Source organism: Chiloscyllium punctatum, chromosome X (genome assembly GCF_047496795.1).
Source record: "Chiloscyllium punctatum isolate Juve2018m chromosome X, sChiPun1.3, whole genome shotgun sequence".
Taxonomy (NCBI): domain Eukaryota; kingdom Metazoa; phylum Chordata; class Chondrichthyes; order Orectolobiformes; family Hemiscylliidae; genus Chiloscyllium; species Chiloscyllium punctatum.
This window is the reverse complement of record NC_092791.1, coordinates 23,856,001-23,873,597: the sequence shown is the minus strand read 5'-3', so window position 1 is coordinate 23,873,597 and position 17,597 is coordinate 23,856,001. Positions and strand designations below refer to the sequence as shown.

Here is a 17,597-nt window from a genome sequence, read left to right as displayed (position 1 = left end):
CTGAGGAGGTGATTGAGGAAAACAAAATTGAGAGGCATGGACAGGGTGAATCGCGTGAATCTTTTCCCCTGGCAGATATCATAGAATCCCTACACTGTGGAAATAGGCCATTAGGCCCAACAAGTCCACACCAACCCTCCAAAGAGTAACCCACATAGACCCATTCCCCTACACTACATTTACCCCTGATTAATGCACCTGACCTACACATCCCTGAAACACTATGGGCAACTTAGTATGGCCAATTCACCTAACCTGCACATCTTTGGATTGTGGGAGCAAACCCAAGCAAACATGGGGAGAATGTGCAAATTCTGCACAGATAGTCACCTGAGGCTGGAATCGAACCTGGGTCCCTGGTGCTGTAAGGCAGCATTGCTGACCACTGAGCCACCATGCTACCCCTATGTCTAAGACCAAAGGACATACATTTAAGCTGAGGAGTAAATGTTTAGAGGGGATCGGAGGAAAATGGTTTCACCTAGAGAGTGGTAGAAATATGGAACGTGCTGCTTGAGAGGGTGCTGGAGGCAGGTACTCTCTCAATATTTAAGCAGCAGCTGGACAAGCACTTAAAATGCCAGGGCATAGTAAATTGTGAACTAAGTGCAGACAAATGGGATTAGTGTATTTTGCTGTTTGTTGGTTAGCATATGCATAGTGAGCTGAAGGGCCTTTTTCTATGCTGTATGACTCTTTGACTTCCAGGACAGGTATAGCATGGGTTACAGAGTAAAACTCTCTACTGTTTTAAGACTGAAAGTAAAGCTTCCTCAACACTGTCCCCATGAAACATTCCAAATTCAGGGACAATACAGGGTCAAATACAGAGTAAAACTCATTCTACTCTGTCGAACTAAAAGTAAATTGAAAATAAAGTGCTCTTGACATCATCCCTATCAAACACTTCCAGGACAAGGACAGCATGGAGTTGGATCCAGATTAAACTTCTCTCTACTCTTTTAAACTGAAAGTAATCTCCCTCAACATTGTGCTACCCCTGTCCTGGGAGTGTTTTGTGGGGACAATTTCAAGGAAGATTTACTTTCAGATTACTTTCAGTTTAAAAGAGCAGAGAGAGGTTTAATCTGTATCTAACCCTGTGCTGTCCCTGTCCTGAGAGTGTTTGATGGGGACAATGTAAGATACAGAATAAAACTCCCTCTACACTGTCCTAATCGCACACTCCCAAGACAGGGTTAGATACAGAGTAAAGCTCTCTCTGCACTGTCCCCATCAAACATTCCCAAGACAGGGACAGCACAGGGTCAGATACAGAGTAAAGCTCCCACTACAATGTCCCCATCAAACACTCTCAGGACATGGACAGCACAGGGTTAGATACAGAGTAATACTTCCTCTACAATGTCCCCATTAAAACTATCTGAGGCAGCTACAACACAGGGTTAAATAAAGAGTAAAGCATTATAAACAATTGTAATATTTACCATAACCTTATATGTTCACTCCTTACTGCATTAGTATGAACTTTGTTTTCTCTCCATCAGCCAATTTAGTGCTTGGAATTCCATAAAGCTCCCCATCTTTCCATTTTCTCCCCTTTTTTTCCTCATTGAGATAGCAGCAGAATTAAAGTGAGAGTATGTCTTTACTGACAAGATCCTAATGAAGGGAGATTTTCATCATTGTAAATTCACAAGAACTGGAACTACAATTACAGAGAAAACAACCTTTTGCCAATTCAGTGTGGACTGCATTAGAACCCAGCTTCCAGAGGCTACTGGAGAACATGCTAACACTCAATGCCACCCAGTCTCCTGAATTTGAATCTCTCTGACTTGTGCTGCAACAGTAACAAGAGTGTCTTATTTCAGTACAACATAGCTGTCTAACAGTTCATTGTGCTGCCTTTCTAGTAAATAACGGAGTATAAATATTAAACTGCCTCCTGACACGCGACTCATCAGCAGTGACAGTACCAGCAGGCAAAGCAAGGAAACCGGACAAGCTGAACTCAGGGTACCCACGTCAGGGTGATTTGTAACAAATGATCTGCCCTTTGACCTCCTGTTACTGAAAGAATTTACAAGGAAATGCATTCATTTAAGCTCAAATTCATTTCAGCATCACGTAGGAGCTCATTAACTTGAAGTTGGTCCACAATGCAAACTCAAGTTCAGAGAAGGAGAGAAGCTTATGAGGCTTCATCCATTGGGAATAAGGAGGTGCACATATTCCACTCAATCAGCCTTGGTGCTCAGTAAAGGAGAGAAGATGCAAGTATAGTGTGTTGTCAAAATGTTTGTGATATTTGTCTTTAGAAGAGCTCAGGCCACCTCCAGACACAATGCAGAAATTAAGGGATACTTTAATATACTTGCCCTAGTTAGGTGATCACAGCTGACACAGCATTTGGAATGCTACATTTGCTATCTGAATTGTGGGCCAAGGAGGGGAAATATCAACAAAACTTCCCGCTGCTGTTTCCATCCAATGATCTCTGTTGGAAAGTGCACATGGATGTGAAGGTCAACACGAAATAGTAATCAGGCTTGAGTGCAAGGTTTCTCCCAGTTGAGTCATGTTGCTGACCCCTCACAGTTCACAGATGAAGACTGGGTATTTGGACAAGGCACTATATAAGTGCTTGGCACCCAGCAAGGAGTTACTGCCTTCAAGAGAAGAAGGGAAAGAAATGGAGAGAAGATTGAAAGGAAATAAATAAAACTTTCTGTCAGCTTCCAATGATCCCATATCCAGGAATTATTAAAACTTTGGAAAGTTGAAAAATAAAAATAGGCCCTCAGGGCCTAAAGCAGTTGTTTGCCTTTTTGAGGAGCATCTTCAACATTTATAAACCAACAGAAAAATTTCTGCATTTCTTGTCTCAGTAATTTTTAAATGACCCCTGGCCCTGTCGAGGTCCAGACAGGCAGTACCTTACTTGTGGTTTGAAGGAATGATTGTGTGTTATTTAGTACTCTGTATAATGATGAATGTGGCAACATACCTGCATTTCAATTGAGAAAACTACTTTCATTTCTCCCCCACAATATGGTAAATGATCAAACAGACTTCATAAACCTCAATTAATTTGCATGGCCCCTTCTTCCATTGTTGAAATATTTCAAGAGCTTTTCAACCAATAATGGCTTTCTGTTTGCCAAGCAAAATATGCAACAGACAGACTCATATACAAGAAAATCTGATTTAGATCATGTTGGTTAATGGAATATTGGTCATTTTTCAAAAAGATGTTAATGGAATCTTTTAAGTTCACCTGAAAATCTTACTTGAAGACCAGGACCTTCAGCATTGCAGCTCTCATTTGCCTAAGCTAGGACTTCCAGTCGTAATAGAAACTTGGTAGAGTTCTAACCAAAGGTCACTAACCTGAAATGCTATGCAACTGTTTCTCTTCCCACAGATGCTGCCTGACCTGGATTCCCATTGTTTTCAGTATTGTCTGCTTATATTTCAGATTTTCAGTTTCAGTAGTATTTTTACTCTTGTATTAGTAAAGAAATAACCTGTATTGTAATAGTTCACATTGTAATTAATGTGGTCCAAATGGAAACACAGGCAGCTTTTCAGAACAGGATAGTCTGGAGAAGTCAACCCATGCTCCCTTTTTCTGCATCAGCATGTTCATTTCTGAGCTTTAAATGTCCAGCAACATAGCCAGACCCTTTGACCACTGCTGTGAAAGGGTAAGGGTAGAAAGTAAGTGTGGGGTTAGGGTGGTGGTTGGCTAAAAGATTAAGGTGTCAAGTAGGTAATGTGCCAAATAAGTGATAACATACTTAGGGTGGGTCAGGAGGGGCATGGTTGTTGGAGCCATTGGGGAGAGGTGTGGCTGGAGTTGGCAGGGGTGGTGTTGGGATGGTGAGCAAGGTTGGGGGGGGAAGATGTCAAGGCCAGCAGACCAAAGGGTTTGGATCCCAGGCCGATGGTGAGGTGGTTGGTGTTGAGAGAGTTGGTGGGTTTTCAGACCAGGACCTGGAGGCTAGTTGGGCTGGTTTTGGAAGGGGGAGGGTAGAATTGAATTGTGTTGTGGAGGGGGTGGGGGAAGAAGTGTCAAGTGTGTTTGTGTGTGTGTGTGTGAGAGAAGTTGTGGTGGGGGATCTGGTTAATATTTGCACAGGCGTTTGACTAGCGTTTTAAAATGTCTAATTTTTCATGGGTAATATTAGCAGAAGCTGAATGCTCCAAATTTTCCAACATTAAGGGTTTTTCTCCCCAAAGATTCATGAGAATTACCCATCAGAACCTTAAATTTCAAGGCAATTCCCAAGATGCCTGCTGTGTCTGGATTCTGTAGGGTCCTGATGCGCAACTCCAGTCTGCACTGCTCAGTGATTATCTGGCCATTAGAATATCCAGCAGGAGGCTGGAAGAACACAGCAAGCCAGTCCTAAAGAACGGTTTATACACAAAATGTCAACTCGTCCACCTCCTGATGCCACCTAAGTTGCTGTGTTCTTCCAGCTTCCTGCCTGTCTACTTTGGATTCCAGCATCTTTAGTTTTTTTTCATCTCTATTGGAATACAGAACAACCTCAGTTATCCAAACATCAATTATCCAAATCTCGGACAATGCGAACAAGATCTCAAGGTCCTGTAAAAAACGTTATCCGAACTCGCAGATATCCGAACAAAATACTCCCTGCCCGTCTCGTTTGAATAATCGAGGTTGATCTGTATCCAGGACGGGGAAAATAGTCCCAAAAAATTCTTTCACAGAATAGAAGGAATTTTGTCATTTATTTTACAGAACAGTGGATGTAAAGTACATGGAATAAAGATCATGCAGACAAAAATCACGTAATTAATAAAAAGAAAAGAATTCTCACCTGAGAGTTTAACAATTTGGGATATTCTGTCTGCAAGTGGAACAAATTAGGGAACCTCGCCCAGGATCTGGTTGTAACAAGAGGTATTTTGGATTTCTAGGAGCAGCAGTGACATTGCAATAATGTATGTGCTTCAAAATTATTTCATTGGCTATAAAGTGCTTTGGAAATTTTCAATAAAAACATCTATTAAATAAATAAAGTGCTTTGGAACATGCTGAGGTCATGAAATGCACAATATAAATGTAAGCCTTTCTCTAGACGGTATAAGGCTTTCAGATTTTAAACAAAGGTCTCACCTACTTGCTTTGGTGGACATGAACGATCCCAGGGTACGATTATTAAAAAGAGCAAAAGAGTTTTCCTTTGTGTCCAGGTTAAGATTTGTCCCTCAACCAACATCACTAAAATAGATGATGATCTGATCAATATCATATTGCTGTTTGTGGGAGTTTGCTGTGCACAGCTTGGCTTCTGCATTTTCTACATTGCAGCCTTAAGTGTACTTCTCAAGTACTTTATTGGATGTAAAGTGCTTTAAGACATCCAGTGGCTCTGAATACTTTCTCTCTGTCCTTTTGCTGGCTTTGTAAATGCTCCTCCTAGCAAAGCACTGAGTCACACAGATCAAGAGTGTGGAGTGAGCTGATCTCAGCATGGGCAATTGTTAGAAGCTATAAATTACCTCTTGAGCCCTCATGGAAAGAAATAATTATTGAGCAACAGCTCTTTCTCTCGTAATCCCCACTGGAAAACGAACGTGTGTGGATGCTGGGTGAAGAAAGGATAGGGCAGGTGTGATCCTATCCATAACCAAATAGTCTGCTGCCATACAGTGTCTGGGCTAACCCATTAGGAACAGCCATAAAGATCTGCAGAGTCAGGAAGCATTCACAAGTCAGCAGCAGCCGCTGATTCTGGATTAACCGAGATCATGCTCACTGCGAATTCTGAGTGAAGATTGACAGCTGCAGAGAAGCCTGTTGTGGCTGGATAGCCTCTATACTGTGCATATTGACTTCACACATGCTGACCTTGAAGTCCTCTCAGTCCAGCTGGTGTGATGTAAAGTTTAAAAATAGGGAACGTTTGCCTTGACTAAATAAATGCATGTTTTAAAAAAAAAGTGTAATTGGATATCGCTCCTCTGCAGCATCCCCGTTCCCACTCCAAAACCCACCCCCAAATTTTCCACTCTTCTCTCAAGGACCTGCCTGGGGTTTTCCAATTCTGTGCTTGTCAGCATTTATTTTAAGAGATGGACTATCATGGGCTGGCGAACACAGACGGGAGCAGATTACCCTGGGCACTGACTAATCCAGCAGCCCTGAGGTGCCCACTCTAACTACTCGACCACAATGGCCACTTGTGAAAATTGTGTTACTCAACCCACAGAACAGTACAGCAGCAGGAGGAATCACTGTCCTCAGAATGAAGACATCATAACCCACTCAACAATTAAGCACAAAATGACTGACTGAAAGCAGGCTCACAATGTAATGAGAAATGCTGCTCTCATTTGACTCAATCTAATAATGTTTATTTGACAAAATGGTTTCATCCTTTTTGCATAAGGTGCAAGAGCCACAAAATCCTCAGAAAGAACTTATTTATAGTCGATCAGTAGACAGAAAAAAAAACATCCAGTCAAGACTGGATAGAAATCAATGTACTGTTGCCAAGAAATATAGAAGCCTCATCAGTTAAGATTAAAGAAATGAATTGAATTTATTGTCATGTGTACCAAGGCACAGTGAAAAGCTTTGTTTTGCAAGCAATACAGGCAGATCACAAAGTTAAGTAGCATAGATAGTAAATAACAGGTAAACAGCAACAAAAACAAAAACACAGGTACAGGCGAATGTTAAGAGTCTGTGAGTCCATTCAGTATTCTAACAACAGTAGGGTAGAAACTGTTTTGAAACCGGCTGGTGTGTGTGTTCAGGCCTCTGTACCTTCTCCCCGATGGTAGAGGTTGTAGGAAAACATTACCAGGGTGGGATGGATCTTTAGGAATGCTGGCGGCCTTTCCTTGACAGTGGGCCTGGTAGATGGATTCTATAGATGGGAGGTTGGCCTTAGTGATTGTCCGGGCCGAGTTCACCACTCTCTGTAACCGTCTCCGATCTTGAGTGGTACAGTTGCTATACCAGGTAGTGAAACATCCAGACAGAATGCTCTTGATGGCGCACCTATAAAAGTTGGCAAAGGTATTCACTGCTATGCCAAATTTCTTCAGCTGTTTGAGGAAGAAGAGACGTTGTTGGGCCTTTGTAACCAGTGTGTCCACGTGAAGAGTCCAAGAAAGCTTGTTGTGGATGACCACTCCCAGATGCTTGACACTCTCCACTTGCACCACCTCTGTGCTGTTAATGAATAGGGGGCATGAGTAACATCCCGCCGAAAGTCAATAATGAGTTCCTTGATTCTTCTGGCATTGAGAGCTAGGTTGTTCTCAGTGTACCATTTTTCCAGGTCTTCCACCTCCCATCTGTAGTCTGTTTCATCGCCATCTGAGACCGACTATGGTGGTGGTGTCATCAGCGAATTTGTAAATGGCATTAGTCTGGTATTTGGCGACGCAGTCATGGGTAAACAGTGAGTACAGTAGGGGACTGAGTACGCACCCCTGGGGGGCTCCAGTGTTGAGTGTTAATGAGGATGAAATATTGTGCCCAGTCTTCACTGATTGTGGCCTGTGGGTCAGGAAACTGAGGATCCAGTTACAGAGAGTGGGGCGTGGTCCGAGACCGCTAAGTTTAGTAATCAGTCTCGAGGGGATAATAGTGTTGAAGGCTGAACTGCAGTCAATGAGTAGGATTCTTATGTCGCTGTTCTTGGTGTCAAGATGTTCTAGAGAGGAGTGAAGGGCAAGTGATATGGCATCTGATGTAGATTTGTTGGTCCGATAGGCAAATTGGGGTGGGTCAAGAGTAGTGGGGAGGCTGGACTTGATTAATGCCACGACCAGCCTTTCAAAGCACTTTATGACCACTGAAGTTAGGGCCACTGGGTGGTAGTCATTGAGACATGCTGCATGAGCCTTCTTAGGTACAGGGATGATCTTGGCCCTCTTGAAACAGGCAGGGACAGTAGTCTGCTGCAGGGAGAGGTTGTAGATGTCCGAGAAGACCTCTGCCAGTTGATCTACACATGCTCTGAGTGCACAGCCTGGTACTCCGTCTGGTCCCATCGCTTTCCTTGGATTCACATGAAGGAAAACTGATGGGAAGTGAAGTAAACACCTTGGCCTATAAATTCAGCTGTACAAAGCAGAGTTGCAGGAACCATGCTGAATACAACCATGTTGCAGCCAGCATTACCCATTGGGATGGGTTGATAGTGGTGCAGGAAGTTAGCTTCACTGAGACCTCTTAAAGACAGCCATTACCCCTCGCAGTAAGGAGCACACTGTAAAATGCGTAGAGTCATAGAGTCACAGAAATGTACAGCATGGCAACAGACTCTTTGGCCCAACTCTTACATGCCAACCAGATATCCTACATTAATCAAATCCCATTTGCCAGCGCTTGGCCCATATCCCTCGAAACCCTTCCCATTCAGATACCCATCCAGGTGTATCTTAAATGTTGTCATTGTACCAACCTACACCACTTCCTCTGTGGACAGACAGGAGGCTGGAAGAACACAGTAAGCCAGGCAGCATCAGGAGGTGGAGAAGTCGACATTTCGAGTGTAACACCTCCACCACTTCCTCTGGCAGCTCATTCCAGACACACATCGCCCTCTGTGTGAAAACGTTGCCCCTCAGGTCCCTTTTAAATCTTTCCCCTCTGACCCTAAACCTTTGCCCTCTAGTTCCGGACTCCTCCACCTCAGGGAAAAGACTTTGTCTGTTTACCCTATCCATGCCCTTTATGATTTTATATACTGCCATAAGGTCACCCCTCAGCCTCTAAAGCTCCAGGCTTCAGGGAAAACAGCCCCGGCCTATTCAGCCGCTTCCTATACCTCAGATCCTCCAACCCTGGCAACATCCTTGTAAATCTTTTCTGAACCCTTTCAAATTACACAACATCCTTCCAATAGGAAGGAGACCAGAATTGCACCAATATTCCAACAGTGGCCTAACCAATGTCCTGTGCAGCCGCAACATGACCTTCCAACTTCTGTACTCAATACTTTGACCAATAAAGGAAAGCATACCAAATGCCTTCTTCACTATCCTGTCTACCTGTGACTCCACTTTCAAGGAGCTATGAACCTGCACTCCAAGGTCTTTTTGTTCAGCAACACTCCCCAGGACCTTACCATTAAGTGTATAAGTCCTGCTAAGATTTGCCTTTCTAAAATGCAGCACCTCGCATTTATCTAAATTAAACTCCATCTGCCACTCCTCGGCCCATTGTCCCATATGACCGAGATCCCATTGTACTCTGAAGTAATCTTCTTCATTGTCCACTACACCTCAAATTTTGGTGTCATCTACAAACTTACCAGCCATACCTCCTATGTTCACATCCAAATCATTTATATAAATGACAAAAAGTAGTGGACCCATCACTGATCCTTGTGGCACACCATTGGTCACAGGCCTCCAGTCTGAAAGGCAACCCTCCACCACCACCCTCTAGCTTCTACCTTCGAGCCAGTTCTGTATTGAAATGGCTAGTTCTCTCTATTCCATGTGATCTAACCTTGCTAACCAGTCTACCATGAGGAATCTTGTCAAACACCTGACTGAAGTCCATTCAGATCATGTCCACTGCTCTGCCCTCATCAGTCCTCTTTGTTACTTCTTCAAAAAACTCAATCAAGTTTGGAGACATGATTTCCCACGCACAAAGCCATGTCGACTATCCCTAATCAGTCTTTGCCTATTCAAATACATGTAAATCCTATCCCTCAGGATTGTCTCCAACAACCTGCCCACCATCGATGTCAGGCTCACTGGCCTATAAGTCCCTGGCTTTTCCTTACCACCTTTCTTAAATAGTGTCATGAAGTGAATTGTCCAAACTACAAGGGACTAGTCAAAATTGTTGAAGGAGCAGTGCTTGTGATGTCCTTAGAAACGTTTATTGACTGGAGACATTTGACTGTAGCTATTGTACATGTAAATATAGGGAAAGTGCAAAGAGAGCAGGAGTTTCAGATATCTTGGGGTTTTATTCAACCTTTATTTTTCCTCAGTGACTTGCTGGGGTTAGGTTTCATATATGCTGGTAAACCTCTGGTACCTAACCTCTTTCGAAGGCAATCATTGCTTTATCTGATCTTGGATGGAGTTTCAGGGAACTGTTTGACTATGGAGGTTATGTTTTGGAGGTTGGAACAAGTGGAGAGCATGGAGAATGGAGTCATTGTTCAATAACCTGTGTGTTTTCCTCAACCTTATTCAAGGGTAGAAAACTAATTTCAGTGACCATTGTACAGCAAAATGTTTCATATCCTAGTTGAACCATTTTTATGGCCTTGCCGACACTATGATTGTCCTGCCTCTGACGGTCAGACTGGAGCCTAAATCATCTGAATTCAAATTCTGATCAGCTTGACCGATTTACTTTCAGAATAGTGTTACTTAACCAAGAGACTTCTCAAGCTTGGGTTACTCCAGTGGCATGTTGGTAGGACTTGCTGGTATACTTAGAACAGAATCTTCCCATTCACAGAATTTACCACATCTTTCCATTCAGCTTTTCAGGATTTCAGGATCAAAGCCATTGAGCTGAGAATCCTCGACACAAGTGGGAATTGAGAAAGGTAAGAGACCAACATTCAACAGATCTTTGATACAAACAATGAGTGTTAATCACAACTATTAAGCCCGAATATACACAACAATTTTGTGTTGGTGAAATGACCTGAATTGTGAAATCAAGAAAAAGATCATCAACAATCATCATATTTTCTGAGACAATGAACACTTGTGAATATGAACTAAAATTAATAAAGGCCAATAAACGTTAAATAAAGATTACCATTTCTTAGATTGTGAACAAATTGCATTTATATAATATAGCATCTTTAACATAGAAAACATCCCAAGCATTTCAGAACATCATCAATAAAACTTTGACATCAAGCCACATTCGGATATATTTGGATGCATGATCTAAATCTCGATCCAAGAGGTAGGTTTTAAGGGACACCTTAAAAGGAAGAGAGGGGCATCATGGATTTTTCAAAGCTTGGGTCCTGGGCAGCTGAATGTAAGACCACCAATGGTGGACCAATTAAAGTCAGGAATGCTAAAACAAAGCTGGAATTAGTCAAGTACAGATATACCAGAGGGTTGTAAGAGGTTCTAGAGATAGGAAAGAAGTGAATCTAAGGAGGTACTTGAAAGTAAGAATGAGGATTTTAAATGATAAATGCACACAGAACATGTTACAAGTCAACTATGCAAAATGCCTGTGTTATTCTGCTGTTTACAGAGAATGGCTTTTTGTCCCTACCCTCAGGAATGAGAGGTTGCGGTTAGCGTCGATGTTTGTGATCTCCAAGTTGCCCATCACAATCTCACAGTTCGTGTACATCTTCTGGAGTTGCTGGTACTGCTGCTCGAGGCCAGATAGTGAACTCAACTTATTTTCTGTGCCAGCACACACTGAAAAAACACAAACAGAGACACTTTCGGTAAACAAGAGTTTACATTCACCAGTTAATTCAGTTTCTTGTTGTCTTTTTATTAAATCCTAGAGGCAGAGTACACCTATTGGGTAAAGCTTGTGTATTAAGAAAGCACAAGTATCAGTTCCTTCATCACCAATTTCGTTCCATTCATAGTTTTGCTCCCTTATTGAGGTGGTTTCTCATTTCAGTTCACAGTGCAGAGTGTGAAGCTATAGTGTACTAGATTTGCGTAAACAGAATATTTTTACAGATACTGAACAGTAACTTCTTATTGTCTGACCCAGTGCATCAGTAACAACAATTTAAAACTATTCAATGCTTTTAACAGAGTAGATGTTTTGGGTCCAGTGAAGTGACCTTTCAGTGGACCCAAAACATTAACTCTGCTTTCTCTCCACAGATACTGCCAGAGCTGCTGGGTTTCTCCAGCAATTTCTGCTTTCATTAGAGCATATGACCTTGGTCAAAGAGGTACTTTCTCAAGGAGCATCTTAAAAGGAGGAAAACATGTGGTGGAGCGTTTTAGGGAGGGAATTTCAGAGCTGGGTGCCCAGGCAGCTAAAGACATTGCCACTAAAAATGAAGAGATGTACATCAGAGACGTGCAACAGGCCTAAATTGGAGGTATCAGAGATCTCGGAGGGTTATGATGTAGAGGAACAGAGTTAAGGGGGACTAAGAACAGGGAAGGATTTGAAAATAAAGATGAGGATTTTTAAATCAAGGCAAAGGTTGATAGGTGAACAGGATTTTGTTGTGAATTAGAATATGGGCGGCAGAGGTTTGGTACCTGGAACAAACAATCAACTGCTAATGAGACACTGGGCTTCATCACAAAAGGTGCATACAGAATATAAAAAGCAAGCCAGTACTGCTGCACTTAAACAGAGTGCTCTTCAGACCTCATTGGGAATACTGTGTTCTGTTCTGGGTGTCCCACCTTAGAAAGAATGTGCAGGTCTTGGACAAAGTCCAGCGATGACTCAGCATTTTATATTGGAGCTGTAGGCAGCCCTTGAGCTTGTATCGCCATTCAATCAACCTGATCATGGCTGATCTGCAACCCAATTCCATCAGTTTGCTGTGACTCCATATCCCTTATTGCCTTTAGCTACCAAACATTTATCAATCTCACAGACTTAAAAATAATAATTGATCCAATTTGGACAACCATTTGTAAAAGAGATTCCATACGTCTACCATACTGTATATGTAACAATAATTCCAAACTGGACTTCTGATTTGCTTGGCTCTAATTTTTAGGGTATGGCATCTAGTCACAGACTCCCAACCAGTAGAAATTGTTCCTATCTAGCCTCACATACCCCTCAATATCTTGACCATGTTAAGTTAACCAATTTTTGGATTAGTGATGCTGGAAGAGCACAACAGTTCAGGTAGCATTCGAGGAGCAGCAAAATCGACGTTTCGGGCAAAAGCCCTTCATCAGGAAGGGCTTTTGCCCGAAACGTCGATTTTGCTGGTCCTCGAATGCTGCCTGAACTGCTGTGCTCTTCCAGCATCACTAATCCAAAATCTGGTTTCTAGCATCTGCAGTCATTGTTTTTACCTAAGTTAACCAATTGTTTATCTTCCAAATTCTTCACTATCTAACCTTAGTTTGGATGATCTCTCCAGGTAATCTAACCCCTGGAGTGTCTGTTCCATTCCCCCCAAAACTAATGCAACTTTTCAAAGATGTATTGTTCAGACAGTTTGCAAAAAAAAATCACAATGACAAATTGGATACATTTGGGTTCTATTCCTTGGAAATGAAGAGACTAAGGAATAACTGAGGTATTTACATTAATAAAGGGAACTAACAAGCATTGGTAGAGGAAATGATTGTTCCCTCAAATAAGGGAATCCAAAATAAAGGATAACAATCTTCAAATTTAAGCTGAACTGGTTAAAAGTGAATGCATAAGAAACCAATTCACAGAAAGAGCTTGAGAATGTGGAATGCACTGGCCTTAAAAACCTTAAACATCAAGTCAGTGGAGGTAATCCAAATTAAGATGTTTCCTTGGGATAGAAAGATACAAGATATGGAGAAAGGACATGAAATTGTGATTAAAAGAATAACGATGGCTAACAAAATAGCAGAACAGGTTCGATAGGGTGAATGGCATCCAGTTCAAAATAAACTAACCTTAATTAGTAGTCATGACCATAAAAGATGAACAGGTACATTGGTGGTTAATGCCACAATCTTTGAAACATGACATAGCATGAAAGCCTTCCAATCAAGTGTGGCATTGTGATTTCAAAACTTGGATCATCATTCACCTGCTCAACTCAAATGTGAAACTATGTATGGTAAACACTGTTGGCTTGATTTACTGGTAGAACTGATAAGGTAGATTTGCATGCAGTGATAACATTGTTCTGTGTAATCTGAAAGTGGAATCAAAACATGAAGGATAAATAGTGCCAGTTCCCAGATGTGGCCATCTTGCAGCTCCACCACACTAACAACTCTTGCATCAAATAATATAGAATGAAGTCCCTGGGAGATCCTTTATTTTTTTCTCTTGAAGAAATTTAACAACTCCTCTCCTTTCCTCAAAGCTTCAATACCACACGAGACTGATGTGGCGGTTTATCACTGGAGCTTCAGCAATGACTGTCAATCTCCAATGGGAGGCATCAGTACCAGCCCTAATTCCATCTTTGTCCAAAAGCTACACATGCCCAATATTCAACAGAGGCACTGTGCCATCAAACGTCAAATCTAGCCCAGAGTATTATAGTCAACAGTGAGGCATGAACCAAATGCATTTCCCTCCACAGTCCTTATTGTCTATTTCTTCCTCCCATGTTGCGTGGAATGTGGACTGAGGACTGAACATACTTGATCATGTTTCCAAAATGGCCACTCTTCATCAAAGTAAGCACAGACAATGCATTAACATTGCATCTTTCATGATCTCAGGGCATCCCCAAACACATGACAACCAATGAAGTGCTTTTGAAATGTAGGCACCATAACAGTTAATTGTACACAGTATGATCCCACAGCAACAATGTGAGAATGGCCAGACATTTTAAGACATTGGTTGAAGGAAAAATTGACCAGGAGACTGAAGAGATCATCCCTGCCCTTCTGTGGGATAGATGTTGTGGGTCTTTTACGTTGACCTGAAGGACAGGTGAGGCCTCAATTTAACATCGCATCCGAAAATCAGCATTTCCAGCAGTGTAAAACACCCTTAGTACTGCACAGGTGAGTCAACCTATGTTTACATCCTCAGGTCTCTGGTCTGTGAGGTGAACCCACAATCTTCTAACTCAGAAAAGAGTGCTACTAACCAAGACATTGCTGAGCCCAGATATTCAATCACAGAGAGGATCACTGCCAAAGCTGGGACTGAGCTCCTGCATTCACTTTCCAACTGTGGTGTCAAGAGAAAACCCATTGGGTAGCAGAGCCGTCTTGACTATTCCCCTCACACCACTGCTGTCCTACATGAGCTCAGCTCTGGGATGGGGTTGTGGGGAAGGGATAATGTTATTTGATGTATTTGCCGCCTTTGCCCACTGAGCTATGAAGGCAGCAAGCTAGTTATTTTAAAATGGAAGTTGCATCACAAAAGCATTATTGGGGAGGTTGGGGGGAGGAGCAGGAAATAGCACAATTAAAAAGCTGTCAGATAAATACCCACTGAACCACAATGCAAATCTACGTTAAAAAAATCACAGACTAGCACAGACCTGCCTCTTGGCAGCATTCACTGCTGCGAAAAGAAAACCCATAAAACTTGATGTTCATCCCAAGTGTGCTCGTTCCTCGTAAGGGTGCGACCTACTTTTGTTTTCTTGTTTGCCGACTGATTACGTCAGGTACTAGTATATTAGTAAAATTATAAATCACTGCAGCATTTTTGAGTGTTTCATCCAAACAACATAATTGTCTGTCTGCTTCATGTATCTTGAGATTTGGGGATAATTTTCTTGGGGAACATTGGCAGAAATAAGATGAGTCTGTGACACCTGGATTGGAAGGGACACACCCTAGAATCCTCCAGGAAATCACAGAGGAAATAGGTGAGGCTTTGGTTAAGATTTATCAGACCTTTATAAAGCCTGGAGCTGCTTCGGGTGACTGGAAACTAGCAGAAATTAAGTTAATCGTCAAAGTCATTTAAAACAACATTGGTGGGTTGAGCAGCTGTTATACAAGGAGAGGACTGTGTCGATTAACATGTTTTTATTGGGGAGAGGGATAATATTTGGGGGAGTAAAGATTGGCTGCAGTACTTTCACTGGCTTTTTGTAATAGAACACAGCAACCAATCTTTACTCAGGCTTACATTTATTTACAGAGTGGAACATTACAAGTATACTCCTAATTCAACCAGACTAGAATTTTCAGTAAATGTTTCTTTATACATGTTTGAAGTCAAAATCAAAATAATTCCATCAATTGAAATTAACCAAATCAAAAAAAGTGTGACACTCCCTTAAAAGGGAAATATTTATTTATACATATACATTTTTTAAAATCAACCTTGTTGGACATGTTATTGCACACCTCCATGGTCATTGCATACTGAAGCAACTTCTAGCCCATAGATAGGGACACTACCACTGCCACAAAACCATGTTGGTTTATAATTATTTTCAATCAACTTGTTTGGACATGTTACGATACACTTGAGGCAGGTGGAAGTTGAACCTAAACCACGTGGCGCACAGATAGAGACACTATCGGAGCTGTAATGTTTCTTTATATGTGCTTGGGTGAAACTCTAATTAATGTCCATCATCTGCATATAATTAAAGACAATTGATATACAATTAACTGTAGGAAGGACATGATCCAAACCTTCCAAAAGGTGCTGAGTGACACTAATAATACAGATGTATGGGGTTTATTTGATTTGGACAGAGAGTCCAGAATTGCATGCATAAATCAAAATCAATTTTCATTATCATTTGGACTTGGATCAGTGATTGGTACGGCTCAAAGTTCAGATGACAAATAGATATAGAAGGGGAAAAAAAAGCACAAACAATGACAGTGTGCTCCTGATTTTGGTTCAGCATTTGTTTTTAAAAGTGTTTTGGGAGAATGTTATTGCTCCTCTGCCAGCAGGCGATGATTGTTCATAACAAATTTCCCAACTGTTGAGTAGTGTGCGATTAGGGAAATATTGATAAATGTCCTGTGGGTTGACATTTGTGAAGATGGTCTGTACCAAGGGATGTAAATATGTGGAAGGGGGTTAAATGGGGAGAAAGGTGTAGCTTGTGAGCATGTTCTGCAACCTTAGGCTAGATTTCCAAATAGAGATCCTAAATTTGAAATCCCTGAGCCAGGTCAGGATTTAGACTCCAAGAGATTTTCATACTCTGTTGACCAAAGCATTAGATAGGGTCAATGAAACATACTTCTGTTCTACGTGCTCAAGGGGAGGCAGTGCAGAGTGGTAATACAATGTATGAGTAAATCAGAACTCAAGGTTGATATTCCCTGGACACAGGTTTGAATCTCACCGTGGCAAACAGTGAAACGTGAATTCAATAAAGTCTGGAATAAAGAGCTAAAGGTCCTAACAGCGACTATATCAATTGTTGTAAAAACCATTTGGTTCACAAGTGTTCGTTCAGGAAAGAAATCTGTCATCCTTACCTGGGCTGGCCGACATATGATCCCAGCAATGGGTGATAATCCTCATCTCCACTTTCCTGCCTTATTCCCATAACCCTTGATCACCTTACTGATTAAAAACCTTTAACCTCTTGATTATTACATGTTTTTGGAATGCCGTCAGTGTCCTCTATCATGAAGATTGATGCAAAGTTCTTGCTTAACTCCTCTGCTATTTCTTTCTCCCAGCCTTGTTCTCTAAGTGGCCTATGTTCCCTTTGGTCTCTCTGTTCCTTTTTACATATTTAAAGAAGCTTTGTCTTTATGGTAGTTGCTAGTTTACCCTCAAAGTTTCAATGCTTCCTCTTTATTATTTTTGGTCATCTTTTGTTGGCTTTAAAACTTTCCCAGTCCTCTGGTATACCACTAATCTTTGCTGTATTATATGTTTTTTTCTTTTAATTTGATGCTATCTTTAACTTCCCTGGGTAGCAGTGGTCAGTTTATCCTCTTCCCAGAATTCCTCTACCTCAGTAAGTTATATCTTGGCTATGAGTCATGCATTATTTTCTTAAATATCTCGAATATCTTAA

General features: G+C 41.6%; 1 protein-coding gene and 1 long non-coding RNA gene across 5 annotated transcripts in view; one reads left to right on the top strand and one right to left on the bottom strand.

The window, feature by feature from the left end:
- Positions 1-17,597, bottom strand: part of LOC140471259 (receptor tyrosine-protein kinase erbB-4-like) — a 170,775-nt gene that overhangs the window by 69,105 nt on the left and 84,073 nt on the right. For both annotated transcript variants that reach the window (XM_072567223.1, XM_072567222.1), the window contains exon 2: positions 11,234-11,385. In XM_072567223.1, the coding sequence (XP_072423324.1) occupies positions 11,234-11,385 (152 nt within the window). The remainder of the gene's footprint in view (positions 1-11,233; positions 11,386-17,597) is intronic.
- Positions 1-17,597, top strand: part of LOC140471262 (uncharacterized) — a 115,879-nt gene that overhangs the window by 87,229 nt on the left and 11,053 nt on the right. For all 3 annotated transcript variants that reach the window (XR_011956941.1, XR_011956945.1, XR_011956943.1), the window contains exon 4: positions 10,472-10,538. This is a non-coding gene — a long non-coding RNA (uncharacterized lncRNA). The remainder of the gene's footprint in view (positions 1-10,471; positions 10,539-17,597) is intronic.